The sequence below is a fragment of the Bos javanicus genome, chromosome 19 (genome assembly GCF_032452875.1).
Source record: "Bos javanicus breed banteng chromosome 19, ARS-OSU_banteng_1.0, whole genome shotgun sequence".
Classification (NCBI taxonomy): domain Eukaryota; kingdom Metazoa; phylum Chordata; class Mammalia; order Artiodactyla; family Bovidae; genus Bos; species Bos javanicus.
This window is the reverse complement of record NC_083886.1, coordinates 49,401,784-49,415,221: the sequence shown is the minus strand read 5'-3', so window position 1 is coordinate 49,415,221 and position 13,438 is coordinate 49,401,784. Positions and strand designations below refer to the sequence as shown.

Sequence of the window (13,438 nt, the reverse complement as noted above, 5' to 3'; positions counted from 1 at the left end):
GTGATGCTGTAGAAGGCCGACTTCTAATTTAGAATTAGACTTCTCAGGTTCAGTGCTACCACTTTCCAGTCAATACCTTTGCAATCTCCAGCCTCCTTCTGTTCATGCTCCCTCCGCTTTTTTTAATTTACTTATTTTTAGTTGGAGGATAATTGCTTCACAATAGTGTGTTGGTTTCTGCCGTACATCAGCATGAATCAGCCATCAGTGAACACATGTCCCCTCCTTCTTGAACCTCCCTCCCACCTCCCACCCTGTTCACGCCCCTTTGAACTGCCTGCTGCCCTTGGCTTCTTGGCACACATGCAGCCAGGAGTCTGTATTGTCTCCCTTGGAGCTGGACTCAGGGAAGAGACTTATCCAGATCTTGCCAAGTCCAGGAAGTGGACTTGGGCTCTTTGGGCAAGGATTACCTGGGGCCAAAGTTCCTGGAGCATGATCTCGACCTGGAGGAGGTGGTGGGGGCCGGAGCGGGTGGGTTGTGCCCGTTGAGTAAGCCTCTCCTTGAACCCACAGATGGCCTGCCCCGTGGGGACACAGGCGGCTGGAGAGGGGCCAGAGGGCAGCTCTAGAGGAGGGAACCCGGGGCGGCTTCAGGGAGGGGACACTTGAGACTTGAAGGCAAATAGGAATTAACTAGGTGAAGAATGGGAGCTTCCAGTGGAAGGAAACTTTTCAGCAGAGGGAACAGCCTGTGACAGACCCAGTCAAGAAAGCACAGAATCTGAGGACAGGAGGTAGTCATATGGCTGAAGTGTGAGTGCTTCTGCGGGGCTGCCAGGTGGCGTGGCTGGAGAAGGAAGCCCAGGCAGGTCACGAGGGCCTTTGTGGGCCAGGCCAGCATGTTCCGTTCCTGTCCTAGGGCATGTGGAGAACTGTCAAAGGCTTCTGAGCACAGGAGTAATAGCATCAGATGCGTGTTTCAGAAAAGTGAGTCTCGCAGATGGATGAGCTCTGATGGACTAGACAAGAGGGTGTGGATGTCTGTCTAGGTACAGAGTCGAGAAAATCAGAGTAAGACAGTGACAGGCCTTTTCCCACTTCTGTCTTTGCTGCCCCTGAATCACTCATGTGTTTGGGGAAAAGTGGACTTGTGAAGGAATTCTAGTCCTTCCGGGGGCCTCTCCAGCCTGGCCCTGGCTCTGTCCTCCCCAGATGCTGCTGGAGAAGCTGAACGGCACGGTGCCCTGCCTGCTGGACACCAGCACCATCCCCGCCGAGGAGCTGACCATGAGCACCTCGCGCTCCGCGGCCAACTCGGGCTTGAGCGAGAGCCTGGCCCCCAGCACCCCCAGGACCTCCAACGGCGACTCGCCCTCCCACCCCTACCACCGCACCTTCTCGCCCCACTTCCACCACTTTGTGGAGCAGTGCCTTCAGCGCAATCCGGACATGAGGTGCACCTGTGGGGCTTGGGGTGGGCCTTGCGGGGAACCCGGGGCTGGGGCGGGTGTTGGAGAGGACGCACCTGTCCCAGAAAGGTCTGGGTTCCCTGGAGGAGTCCGAAGTCCCCACAGTGGGAGCGGGTGGCACAGGGTTTGCCAGGAAGCCAGCTGGGTCACTCTGGCTGTTGTTTCTTGAGCCGAGGGAAGGAGAGGGGCACCTGAGGGTAAGGCAGTGGCAGCAGGATTCTGGAAATGGCACAGGGGTGATGCTGGCCTCTTCTTCCTCTGCAGACCAAGCGCCAGCACCCTCCTGAACCATTCTTTCTTCAAGCAGGTACAGTAGCCTTCCCTGGGCCCCCTGCTGGTGGTTTTCCTTGCTTGTGGCTCCAGCCACCCTCAGTCCCCTTAGTTTTGGGTCTTTAGATATTATCTCCTCCTCCCTGGTGGAGGCTCAAATGGTAAAGAATCTGCCTGCAGTGTGGGAGACCCGGGTTCAGTCCTTGGGTCGGAAGATCCCCTGGAGAAGGGGATTCTTGCCTGGAGAATTCCACGGACAGAGAAGCCTTGCAGGCTACAGTCCAGGGGTGGCAGAAGAGTCAGACATGACTGCATGACTAACACTTTCACTTTCTCGATGGGTCAGAGACATGACCATGTTTCCAAAGTCCATTAAAGGCGCTGCTCCTTCCTCTCCCCTCAGAGACTCCTGCCTCTAGCAGCCTGCTTGTCCCTGACCCATGGTCCCTTGCCCCACCATGTCCTGAGGCTGGAAGCAACAGGATCCACCCGCAACTCTCTCCCCAGATCAAGCGACGTGCCTCAGAAGCTCTGCCCGAGTTACTCCGACCTGTCACCCCCATCACCACTTTTGAAGGCAGACAGTCTCAGGATCACAGTGGGATCTTTGGCCTGGTAACAAACCTGGAAGAGCTGGAGGTGGACGACTGGGAGTTCTGAGCCTCTAAAGAAGGTGCCTGTTCTCCATCCTGGGCTGCGTGCGCCTCCGGGACCCTTCCTGAGGGCTGGCCACATTCCCACCCTCTTGGGGGCAGATGGGGCAGAAAGGACATTTCCACCAGGAGAGCTGGCTGCTTAGGGACTGGAAAGGCAATTCTTGGAGAGAAACTTTACTGCTTCAAGGCTTTTGAGACATGAGGGAACCCCAACACCCAGGGATTGGGAGGGGCCAGAAATCTAACATTCCCTGTCCTGTGAGCTCAGGCAGCCTGACCTCTGCAGAAGAAAGAGCCACTGTCCTGGCCTGGCCGTGGGGGTTGTGAAGTCCAAGCCCAGGGTTATATTTGCCTGGGGAGCTGTGGCTTCCCATGCTGGCTCTCCCATCAGCCTAGTTCCTTTCTTCTCCCCTAGTCTCAGATCCTATAGGTCCATGGAGGGACCCCGCCCCATTCCCCCAGGCTTCTCCCTAATAACTGAAGGACAGGGTATTTTTTTCTCTTTAAGCACTAGATTAAGGCTTGGGTGGTCCATCCTCCTTTCACTCGGCCCCTGACACCTCACTTTGGTTCATCTGGGTAGCTCCTTCCTTTCCCACCAGGAGTCCATCTAACTGACCCCTGCTGGCTGCCTTGGTGCTGCCCAGCCTGAGGGGCTTAAGTTCTTATGCCATGTTAGTTTCATTGCCAGAACAAATTAAAAAGTTCCAGAGAATCCACTGGAGAGTGACATCGTTGTGCGTTGGCCATGCAGGCTCGGACACAGGTCATCCCGCCCTGGGTTCTGCCATCTGAGAGCATTTCCATGCATGCCCATGGAGGCATAGCAGTGACCTCCTTCACGAGACAGCCTCACAACACATGTTTCCTTTAAAACCCATGATAGATTTGTTTTTATCTGATGTTGGGACCATTTTAGCCTGTCTCCATCAAAACACTTTGGAGCAGGAAGGGTCTGAGTGCTGGCCCTTCCTCGGGACCACATCTGGGCCAGTGGAGGCCAGGCAGAAGAGGCCCCCTTTTGGAAGCAAAGGAGGTGAAGGGGGTTGTTTTGCAACAGAACTTGTGGTGTCTCCTTACCTTGGAAACTAATACTCAGAGAGCAGGTAATCCAAGACCCAGACCCGGTCCTCCCCTTTGTCCTGGCTGCTGGCCAGGAGTCTGGGCCAGGGGTCAGGGGATGACTTGGGTCTCCTCCACGCTGCTTCCTCCTGACCTGCGTGTGCCCCGGCCGGGCCCCTTCCCCTACCCGTCCCTCAGGGTGGGCGCCCCTCCAGCGAGCCCCAGCCTTCAAACGTCAGATCAGGGAAGTGCCCCTCCCTCTTCCCTGTGGCTGCTTCAACCCATCGCATGCCCTCGCTTTCCCTTTCCTGAGAAACTATAACAACACTTTGAAAAATAGAAGACCTTCCCCAGTTACAGGGGTTAAGGAGAAGGCAGGACCCTGGCGGGAGCGGGGAGCCCTGAAATGGAGGGAGTGAGCAGGCCAGCTCACATTTATTTCCACTCCTCCTGCCCAGCTCTTTTTTTTTTTTTTTCTTTAAACCTCAAGTTCCCTTTTCTTTACACCATTATCAGCTTGTTTTCTTTACTCTGGTCTGCTTGCTTCACCTTGCCATCAGCTCATCCTTAGCGCCCAGAGTGCTGATTCTGTGGGAACTGCTGCTGCTCAGCACACGGATGGTCCTGGGAAGGGCAGGGGGGCCGAGGGGCAGGCGGTGCCCAGGGGCTAGCCCAGCGCTGCTCTCCACACCTCCGGGGGCTTCACCTTTCTCACATCACCACAACCCCCTTGAGAATCTGAAGACAGGTGTGGAAGCTCAGCGAGAAAAGAGAGGCCCCTTAACAGTTTCAGTTCTCACACACCCCATCCGGGAAGGCCTGAGGGCTCCAGCTCAACCCGAATGTAAATCTTCCTCCAAAGAGGGACAGGGGTCTACGGAGAAAAGTGAACCACAGGGAGGGTGCCCTGAGGCAGCCATGGGAACAGCCTGGGGCTGGGGTGCCCGATGCCTCCCTCACTCCCGTGCCAGGCAGACAGCGCTGAGCCCTTCTGTTCCTGACAAGTGTGTGGGCCTCGTCTGGAGCCGCTCCTTCTGTTCCTGCCACCATGTGGGCAGGAGCTATGTTTAGCGCTGTGCTTTGTGAAACAGCTTCCAGCCGGATGGCAGGCGCAGCTCAGCAGTCCCTGGCGTCCCTGCAGAGATGCCGTGGAGACAGGCTCCCCTGTGCTCTTTGGGAAGCTGAGAAGTCAGACGCCTGGCCTCCTGTGTACCCGGGACTTGTGGTGCCCACCGGCTTGGCCACAAGGACAGGGGTCCAGAGGCCCAGCCTCTGACGCCAACCCTGGTGCTCGGCTTTGTTACTTGAACAAGTCACTTCAGATCTTCAGGCCTTGCCTCCTGTGTCAAATGAGGTTTGGATGAACCCAGGTTTGCATGTTTGAAGGCTGGAAATCTTTCCCCAGAGGGGGTGCCCTCGACCTCTCAGGCAGCGGTGCCTGCTGGAGCCGGGAGTGGGGGTTGACTAAGCCGACAAAGTCGGGCCCCAGAGGCGCTTTGGGACGGGGCCCTCGCGAGGGCCACTGCAACGGGCACCGCAGGCGCAGGCTGCCGGGCGCCAGAAGGGGCTGAGGGCTGGTGGCCACGGGGGCCCCCAGGGCCCTGCCTGTGGCGGGGCCGAGCCTCGCACGGCAGGATCGCGTGCCGGGCCGCTCCTGCCATCTCTGCGTCCGAGGGGGCGTGGGAGCCGCGCGGGGACGCCGGCAGGGCCCCCGGAGCGGGGAAATGGAAGCAGCCAAAGGCCCAGGCGCGCCCAGTTATCCTTTGCCGCCGCCTCGTCGGGAGCGCCATTTGTCACCCGAGTCATCTCTCCACCTGTACTCGTCCCTGACCCGAGGCCTCCGGCGCGGACCCTCCGGCTCCGGTCCCTGCCTCGGTCCTGAGCGGGCCGACGGGGCGGCGGGTTTCGCGAGGCGGGCAAGCGCGAAGCCCGAGGGGCGGTGCGGAGCGCGGGGTCAGCACGGGGGGCAGACAAAGGCGGGGGACGCCGAGCGAGGGGAAGACAAAGCGCAGAAAGGGGGTCGGCGGCGGCGCCGGGGCCCCGGAGGCGGCACCGGGCGCGGCGGAGCCAATGGGCGGGCGCGGGGCGGGGGCCGGCGGGGGCGGCGCCGCGATAAGGCGGCGGCGGCCGCGGCCGCTTAGGGACCACTGGCAGCGGCGGCAGCTCGCCCCCGCGCGCTCCTCGCACCCGAGGCTTCCCCCGGAGACCGACCCCCGTCCCGCGGCCCAGGCCGGGGCCCGGTGAGACCCGCGGGCGGGCCGGGGGAGGGCCCGGGGTCCGGCTCGCGATTCGGGCGGCCCAGGTGGGGGCTGTGGGCGCAGGGGCCGCCGCCCACCGGGTCCCGACGCCGAGCGTCTCAGTCCGTCGCTCTCGCCCGGGGTCCCGAGGCCGGTGTCCATCCCCTCGGCTGGGCCCGCCGGGGTCCTGGGTCTGGGGTCCGGTCCACGCGGGTTCGGAGCGGAGGAGCGGGCGGCAGCTCGGCGGGGCGGGGCGGGGCGGGTGGCCCAGCCGCGGGCGCTGTCCAGGGGCTGGGTCCGCCGAACAGAGCGTACCCGAGGCCCCGCACTGGGCAGCTTCGGGCCGGGGTCAGGCCGGGGCAGCCGCTCCTGGCCGCGGCCCCACTGGGGCCGCCCGCCTCTAACCTCCACTCGCACCAGGCGGCGTCCGGGTCCGCGAAGCGTTCGGGCGGCTGCGCGGATCCCCTCCCCCAGCCGCTGCCCGCTAACTCCGCTCCTCCTGGGACACATGGTTCCACTCAGGGACCCCTGCCCCCTGGGGAGCCGCGTGGAGGCCGAGCGGGCGAAGCAGGGGGTGGGTGAGGGCGGAAGTGGCAAGACCCAGAGCAACAGGAAATGACTTAGGGAAAGTCCCAACCACAGCCCCCCAGCCCCCTGCCTGTAAACACCCCTACCCCCACCCTGGGGGCTGGGAAGGGCTTGTAGGGCCCTCCCAACCGACTTCCCCTTGCAGAACCCAGCGGGTGCCGCGTCTCCACACTGGGCCTCCATCGCCTCCAACGAGCCATGTTCCAGGCCGCGGGAGCCGCCCAGGCCACCCCCTCCCATGTAGGTGATCAGCCGGGGTGGGAGGGCACTCCATCCCTGCAGGTGTCTGGCCTGAAGGGACGAGGAGCTGCCTGTTTGCCGGTCTCCCTCCCCTTCCCCCTTGAGTGTCCCTGGGATCTGGGCTGGTGATGGTCTAGGGCCCTCCTCAGCTGACCCTGCCCCACCGCCTCTCTCTCAGGAAGCCAAAGGTGGCGGTTCCAGCAGCACGGTTCAGCGCTCCAAGGTAGGGCCCCGAGGCTGGGCTGTGCAGGGAGGAAGGGGTGGGCGCCGGTCAGGCCCCTGATGGAGTCTCTCCTGGAACAGTCCTTCAGCCTTCGGGCCCAGGTGAAGGAGACCTGCGCCGCCTGCCAGAAGACCGTGTACCCCATGGAGCGACTGGTGGCCGACAAGCTCATTTTCCACAGCTCTTGCTTCTGCTGCAAGCACTGTCACACCAAGCTCAGGTGCGCCCCCGTCCTGACCCCGCCCCAGCCCTCCTGACCCGGCCTGACCTGACCACAGTGTTCTGCTTCTGCAGCCTGGGCAGCTACGCGGCACTGCACGGGGAATTCTACTGCAAGCCCCACTTTCAGCAGCTGTTTAAGAGCAAAGGCAACTACGATGAAGGCTTCGGCCGGAAGCAGCACAAGGAGCTCTGGGCCCACAAGGAGGTGGACCCCGGCACCAAGACAGCCTGAGGCCCCTCTGGCTGTCCACTCCCTCCTCCCCCTACAGAGGGCCTGGAGCAGGCATCGGAACGGTGGGAGAGAGACTGGACGGCCGGCCCCGGGTGAGGGTGGAAAGGGGATGAGGCCATTTTGCTCAGGCAGAGGGTTGCAGGGGCAGGGCTCTGCTCCAGGATGCCTTCCTTCTTCCTCAGCCGGTGGGGGTTCGGGAACCAGGATTGGGGTTTGCTCACCACCCTACTTCCTGTTTCTTTCAGCCTACCCCACCTCACCCCAGGGCCCCCCTGGGAGGCCCTCAAACTCAGCTTCCCTATCTAGGTGCCTTTTCTCCAGCAAGGAGTCAGCATGCCCCCTCAGGGTCCCAAGCTCCCTCACTGCCACCCAGGGGCCTGTGTGGCCCCCACGTCTCCCCATCTACCTCTGCCCTTAGCCTGGTCCTGAGCCATGGAGACTGGAGGAAGGTGAGCCAGGGTGCCCCCTTCTGGGCCTCTCCAAATGTCCCCCAGGACCCAGTGGGGGAAGGGAGGGGAACTGCAACAGCTCTGGGCCCCCCCACCTGCAGAGGTGAGGCAGGGCATGCCTGTTAGGGCCGGGGCCACCCCACAGTGCGGAGGCAGCGGAAGGGAAAGCACCCGCCAGGCTGAGAGCCACAGGGACTGGTGGGGGGCTGGCGGGGCCACATTCCCCCTCCTCCTACTTCTGCCGGTTTTGACTGTTGTAATCAATCCTATTTTAAACGTGTTTCGACAGATTCTGACTCTGTATTGTATGGCCGATGGGGGGCGGTTTGTGGCAGGAAGGACTCACCACACAGAGGTGAAGGGGAACAGCATCAGGCCAACGCACTCCTGGCCCTGACTGGTGGCGGCGGCTGGTGGTCAGGGTAATGGGTGTCAGGGATCCATCAGGCAGCCTGAGAAAAGGGGGTGTTCTTCCCAACCAGGTCTCTCCATGCTGCCGAACTCAGTTTGAGGACTGAACCCCACTGGGTCTCTCAACCTGTGTTGCCCAAGGCCGGGCCATCAGCGGGTGACAGTGCTGAGCCTCACTGCACTTTTGCTGAGTCCTTACCTAGATCCTCTTTGTCCTGGCAATCAGGAAGGGATGGTGAACCAGCGGATCCAACAAGTTGTGTCCAAGAGCTTAGTCTATATGCCCTTTCCTCAGCAAGGAGTCAGTGTGCCCCTTCAGGGTCCCTCTTCCTTCTGCTTTTCCAGCTCCAGGGACTGGGGCACTCGGTCACCATCCCAAGTAGTCAAAGGAGAAACAGCTCTTCTGCTTCTCTTGGGGACAACAGTTTACAGTGACACAAACAAGGAGGACCTAAGACCCCACCCCTCAGGAGAATACAGACAGGAAGTCCGGACTGTCCGTCCCCAGACCCAACTGTCCTGGTTTCCCCCAGCTGACTGGACTGTGTAAATTGGCAGAACAGGAGGGCAGACTCCTAGGGGATTACCCGACCCTAACGCTATGCAAGTCCTTAAGTTCCTCAGTGACCTCGTGCCCACAGAACAGGGCAGGAAGCAGGGCCTCGAGCTCCGGTGGTAGACAGGCCACTGTGCTGTGTTGCCTTTGGAAGTGACAGAGCTAACAGGACGCAGAGTAGGCATTCTGAACCTGGGTCCTCAGAGCATGAGAGGAATGCAGAGAGCCTCACTCAGGGCAGCTCTAACTTCTGCACCAGAGGCTTCAGCTGGAGACGAGGATGGTCTTCCTCTGCTCAGAGCTAAGCAACAGCATCAGATCACCCAAGAGCTACCAGAGGTGGCTCATGGCGGTACCTGCCCTGCAAGGATGTGACTCCAGTCAGCAAGGACTTCCCGGGGCTGGGAGGACTAGTGGGTGCCACAGAAGTCCTAGGAACTGAGCCATGGTGACGCTCAAGTCGGGTGAGCTGACAGTGTCACCTCAGGAAGTCAGCTGTGGTAGGACCATCCTCAGTAGATCTCCGAGGATTTAGGGAGGAAGAGAGGGTGCCACCTCTGAGCTGGTAGTGGTACCAGCCAAGTCCCACCAACCGAGGACCCCTCTGGGAGTCATTTCAAGTTCTCTGCTGAGGGATGCAAGCTTGTTGACAGGCAGCATAACCTGGTTTCTCCCAGGTAAACACTTACTGCCTCCACCCCACAACCAAAAGCACTGCCACAGGACCCCTTGAGTATAAATGATCCCTTTTATTGTAAGTAATGCACGACACTGGCCTGGCTTTGCACTGCAAGCCCTCGGTCAAGATATAGTCAAATAACTATGGCTGCAGGTTCTTCTGCACGATCCACAATTCAGACACACAGAGCTGGGGTGGGCAGGAGGGCAGTGGAGAGTGGACTGTCCCCAGCCCTGGCCTCTCCATGTTGGGTTGGCCAAGGCCGACATACCCCACGGAATGATGAGCAAATGGTGGCATGGCCCTTCCCACAGCCAGCCTGGGGCTGCTAGGAGATGGCCCTTCAAATCCTTTGGGCCAGGCCATCCTAGGCCCCACAACTTTTCATCTGGATTATTTAATAAAAAAAAAACAATAAATTAAAATTAAGCAACAGCTTGGTCCTGAGGATGCTGAGCCAGCATGTCCACAGTTTTTGGCACAAAAAAAAAAAATTCAGGGTCTTGTTTTTTTGGAGTGTAGGATTTGTTGGCTTGTTGGCAAATTCATTTTTAAAAACACATTCCCTGTGAGGTAAGACCCCGGGGGTGGGGCTCTGAGAGCCTGAACCTGGGACGCAGAGTCGTCTCATCTGGCACCGGCACCACTTCCTGTTGGGGTCGGGGACTGGGGGTCAGGGTGTGGGCCCAAGAAGAATGCTACAGCCATCAGGACAGGGTTGTGGAGAGGCCGAGCTGCCCATCGGCAGCTTTGGTCGAGACAGGGGCCAGTCCCCTCCCTGGGCAAGAGCCGAGGTGGAGGCAGGAGCATACGCTCACTGTCTTCAGAGGGCCCGGCTGGGGTGCCTGACAGAGGCCCCTGGGGGGGCAAGGATGGAAACGGGACCAGGCCCAACTGGCACCGTGCAACACACATTCCTGCAAAACCAGCTGCTTTCGTTTGCTCTTCTCTCTCTTGAGGCGTCCACCTGTAACAGTCTAGAATTGATATATATAAAAACCATCAAATATGATCTGAGATATAAATTAACAAGTACAAAGCCTCACATTACATGATGTGAAAAGGCTAAAAACAGCGATAGAAACTACATTCATAAAAGTGCATCGTCAACATACAACGAAGGCTTTGGCTTGTTCTGGTGCCCGTGGGGGAGTGGGCATGGCTGGCAATGAGCTGCCTGGCGCGAATCCCCAGCTCCTTGGAGACACCCATCCCTGGGCACTGGCTTTTTTTTTTTTTTTTTCTCTTTTAACAACAACTCCCAAGGAAACTGGGTGTTGAGAGGGAGGAGCTCTAGCAATAGGCACATTTTGGAGGGGAGGGGCCGGAAGAAAGGACCAGCGCCCAGGCTGAGGTAAGTAAGGCCGACTCTAAGCTGCTTGAAGATACTGGCTCCCTGACCCCTGCTGCCATTCCTCCCCCAGGGGAGCGAGAAGGGAAAGGGGCTGAGACCCCATGGGGATGGGCGAGGCTGGCCACGGAGGAGCAGAGCTGGAGGTTCCGGACACGGGTGGTGGCATCACACAGGCTCTCCCTTCTACCAGGCTGAGCTCTGGCCTAGCAGGTCACAGCCCGCAGACAGCCTGATACAACTCCCCGGCTCTGCGGAACGCTCCGCTCAGGGTAGCCAGCCGGCTCAGATGCCCTCACCGTATTGTCGGTCTTCTCTGCTCCAGTGGGGGAACAGGTGCCAGCCAGGAGCACAAGGTCTGGGGCCATGACCCTCAGCTCTTTCCAATCTGGCCCAAGGCCCCAGCCCACAGCAGGGGTACTGAGCCCAGAGGGCACACGAAGTCTCCAGTTTAGAGACTGGGTACAGCATAAGAGTGACTCCAACTTGTAAAACACAGACAATTGCATTGACAAAACTGGGTCTCCCCTCAGTGGGGGTAGTTCCACATCTCAGGCCCCTGCTTGAGGGTGTGTGTGGTGGGGCAGGGTCATGGGGGCAGGCAGGACAGGCTCCTCCTTCCCTGAATAAGGCAGCATAACAGTTGCTTCATTCATCTTTGGTAAAGGACAGGGGCTGGCAAAGCTGGCCTGGGGCTCCAGGGAGAGGGCCGCCCCGGCCTCTGCTCTCCATTGGCTGTGGGGTGCTGGGCTTTACCTCAGGCTTGGGTGGGCTCATCCAGCCCAGAGATGCCCTGGTAGTCTCCAGACATGGGGAGGAGAAACAAAGTAACACTCTGAATGAAAGTAACACTATTCAGACCCTTGTGTCCATCCTGTGCCCCAGACTCTCTGGGGTCTGGTGCTGATGGCCATGTCAAGACACAGCCCCAAGGGTGGGGCCCTGGGTGCCTCGCACACTGTTCCAGCTCCTTCCCCTCCAGGCTGAGCTGAGGACGCTGGCGCCTCGGGTCTGGCAGGCTGGGGGCTCCCAGTCTGTGAGGCTGCAGCCGCTCTCCCTGGCCCCGGGCCCCAGCAGCAAAAGGGCACAGACAACGCTGGCTGGACTCAGCTCTGTGGTCCATGGCCCTGCCCGGGAGAAGCAGCAACTTGGCTGAGCCCCCCAGCAGCCCCTTGCCCATGCAGAAGGGGCGGCCGGCAGCAGTGTGGCCTTGAGAGCTCAGTACACGAGCTGTGCAAAGTGGTGTGTGAGCAGCTCCTCAGCCGAAGGTCTCTGGCGGGCCTCCACAAAAATGCGCCTCAGGAAGTCCCGGCCATGCTCAGAGATGTGGGAGGGCAGCTGAGGGTTGGTGGGCTGGGTGGCGATTTTGAAAATGGCAGCCATGGCTTCATACTCTGCCCAAGGTGGTTTCTCTGTCAGCATCTCCACCACCGTGCAGCCCAGGCTCCTGGAGACAGAGAACCCCTGTGTCACCCCGCAGCCAGCCCCAAGCTCCCAGCCGCCCTGCACACCACTGTGAAAGGAGGTGCCTTTCTCGAAACACACTGAGGCAGGATGGGCCAGGCTGGGGGCTAACACCCCTGAAGAGGGTCCCCACGGCCAGAAGAGGTTTCACAGCCCTGTCAACTTCGTCCACGTGGGCTTCATCAACCTGCACCCACCTGGCTGCTTCCTGATATCGGGGGGAACCACTGAGCACGTGCAGAAAGCGCTCTGAAATAACGGTACTGGTTTCCTACTGCTGCTTTAACAGTGACCACGAACCCAGTAGCATAAAAAAGCAGCCTAAGTGTGTTACTGCTATGGAGGTCAGATATCTAAGGGCAGTCTCACTGGCTGAAGTCAGTGGGCCAGTCAGGACAGTTCCTTGTGGAGGCCCTGAGAGGAAAGCCCATCTCCTGGCCTCTTCCCACTCCTAGAGGCTGCCTGCGTTCTTGGCTCATGGCTCCTTTCTTGTCTCACACCAACTTCTTGTTTCCTTTGTCACACCTCTTACTACTCACTCTTGACTCTCTTTTATAAGGACCTTTATGAGTATACTGGGCCCATCTGGATAATCCAGGATCATCTCCCCATCTCAAAATTCTTAAAAATCACTCTGCAAAGGCCCTACTGTCACATAAGGTAACACTCTCTCATCCCGTTGGGATTAGGACATGGACATCTTCAGGGACCACTATTCCACCCCCTACAGTAACATTCTAAGAGGAAGGGATGCTCTCATAACTTTCAGGACCTTTCAGAGGATGGACACAAAATCAGAGCAGCTGCAAGCCATCTGAGCACTAGGAGAGGGAGCCGAAGCCTACTACTGCTGCTTAGAGACCCATCCAGGCCTTCAGATGGGATCCGAGCTCTTTCAAGGATTTAGCAAACACCCCAGGGATGTTTACCACGGCCTTAGTTCTCAGCAATAACAAACAGTTGCTGTTCAGAGTGAAAACACAACACATCTGCTGTGTGTACTGCTGCAGGCACTACCACCCCTGCCCACATGGAGCCTGCAACCTGGCCTCACTGGCCAGAGGCCAATCCTCACTCCTGCCACACTGCAGAGCCCTTAGCCCCATTTCTAAGCTGGAACCACTACAGCCCAGACCAGGAGATGAGGGTCCCAGCACGTCCCCAGCACACTTACCACACGTCTGCCTTCCTTCCGTAGCCCTCACCGCTGATCACCTCGGGGCTCATCCAGTAGGGAGTGCCAGTGACTGAGCGCATGCCCGTGCCGGACATGCAGATGGTTTGCAGGCGCTTGCTGGCCCCAAAGTCCCCCAGCTTCACATTCCCAGCAGAGTCTCGCAGGATGTTGGCTCCTAAGGCATGAAAGGGCAGAGGCTGCAGCCCTAG

The 13,438-nt window shown here is 59.4% G+C and overlaps 3 protein-coding genes across 27 annotated transcripts in view; 2 read left to right on the top strand and 1 right to left on the bottom strand.

Moving 5' to 3' along the window:
- The window catches only part of STRADA (STE20 related adaptor alpha), a 32,404-nt gene extending 29,347 nt beyond the window's left edge, over positions 1-3,057 (top strand). For 18 of the 21 annotated variants that reach the window (XM_061392328.1, XM_061392327.1, XM_061392333.1 and 15 more), the window contains 3 exons: positions 1,156-1,397; positions 1,677-1,719; positions 2,190-3,057. In XM_061392328.1, the coding sequence (XP_061248312.1) occupies positions 1,156-1,397; positions 1,677-1,719; positions 2,190-2,342 (438 nt within the window). In that variant the 3' untranslated portion in view covers positions 2,343-3,057. Of the gene's footprint in view, positions 1-1,129; positions 1,398-1,676; positions 1,720-2,189 lie in introns of those variants that run through there. The other 3 variants (XM_061392342.1, XM_061392344.1, XM_061392343.1) reach the window with 3 other exon arrangements.
- A 2,448-nt stretch (positions 3,058-5,505) lies between these two features.
- Positions 5,506-7,881, top strand: LIMD2 (LIM domain containing 2). Its single transcript, XM_061392348.1, has 5 exons — positions 5,506-5,640; positions 6,371-6,465; positions 6,644-6,688; positions 6,769-6,908; positions 6,983-7,881. Exons 2-5 carry the CDS (start codon positions 6,424-6,426, stop codon positions 7,140-7,142), a joined length of 387 nt encoding a protein of 128 aa, XP_061248332.1. The 5' UTR covers positions 5,506-5,640; positions 6,371-6,423; the 3' UTR covers positions 7,143-7,881.
- Positions 7,882-9,292: 1,411 nt separating this feature from the next.
- Positions 9,293-13,438, bottom strand: part of MAP3K3 (mitogen-activated protein kinase kinase kinase 3) — a 61,410-nt gene continuing 57,264 nt past the window's right edge. For all 5 annotated transcript variants that reach the window (XM_061392314.1, XM_061392313.1, XM_061392312.1 and 2 more), the window contains 2 exons: positions 13,227-13,404; positions 9,293-12,035 (listed from right to left, as the gene is read on the bottom strand). In XM_061392314.1, the coding sequence (XP_061248298.1) occupies positions 11,807-12,035; positions 13,227-13,404 (407 nt within the window). In that variant the 3' untranslated portion in view covers positions 9,293-11,806. The remainder of the gene's footprint in view (positions 12,036-13,226; positions 13,405-13,438) is intronic.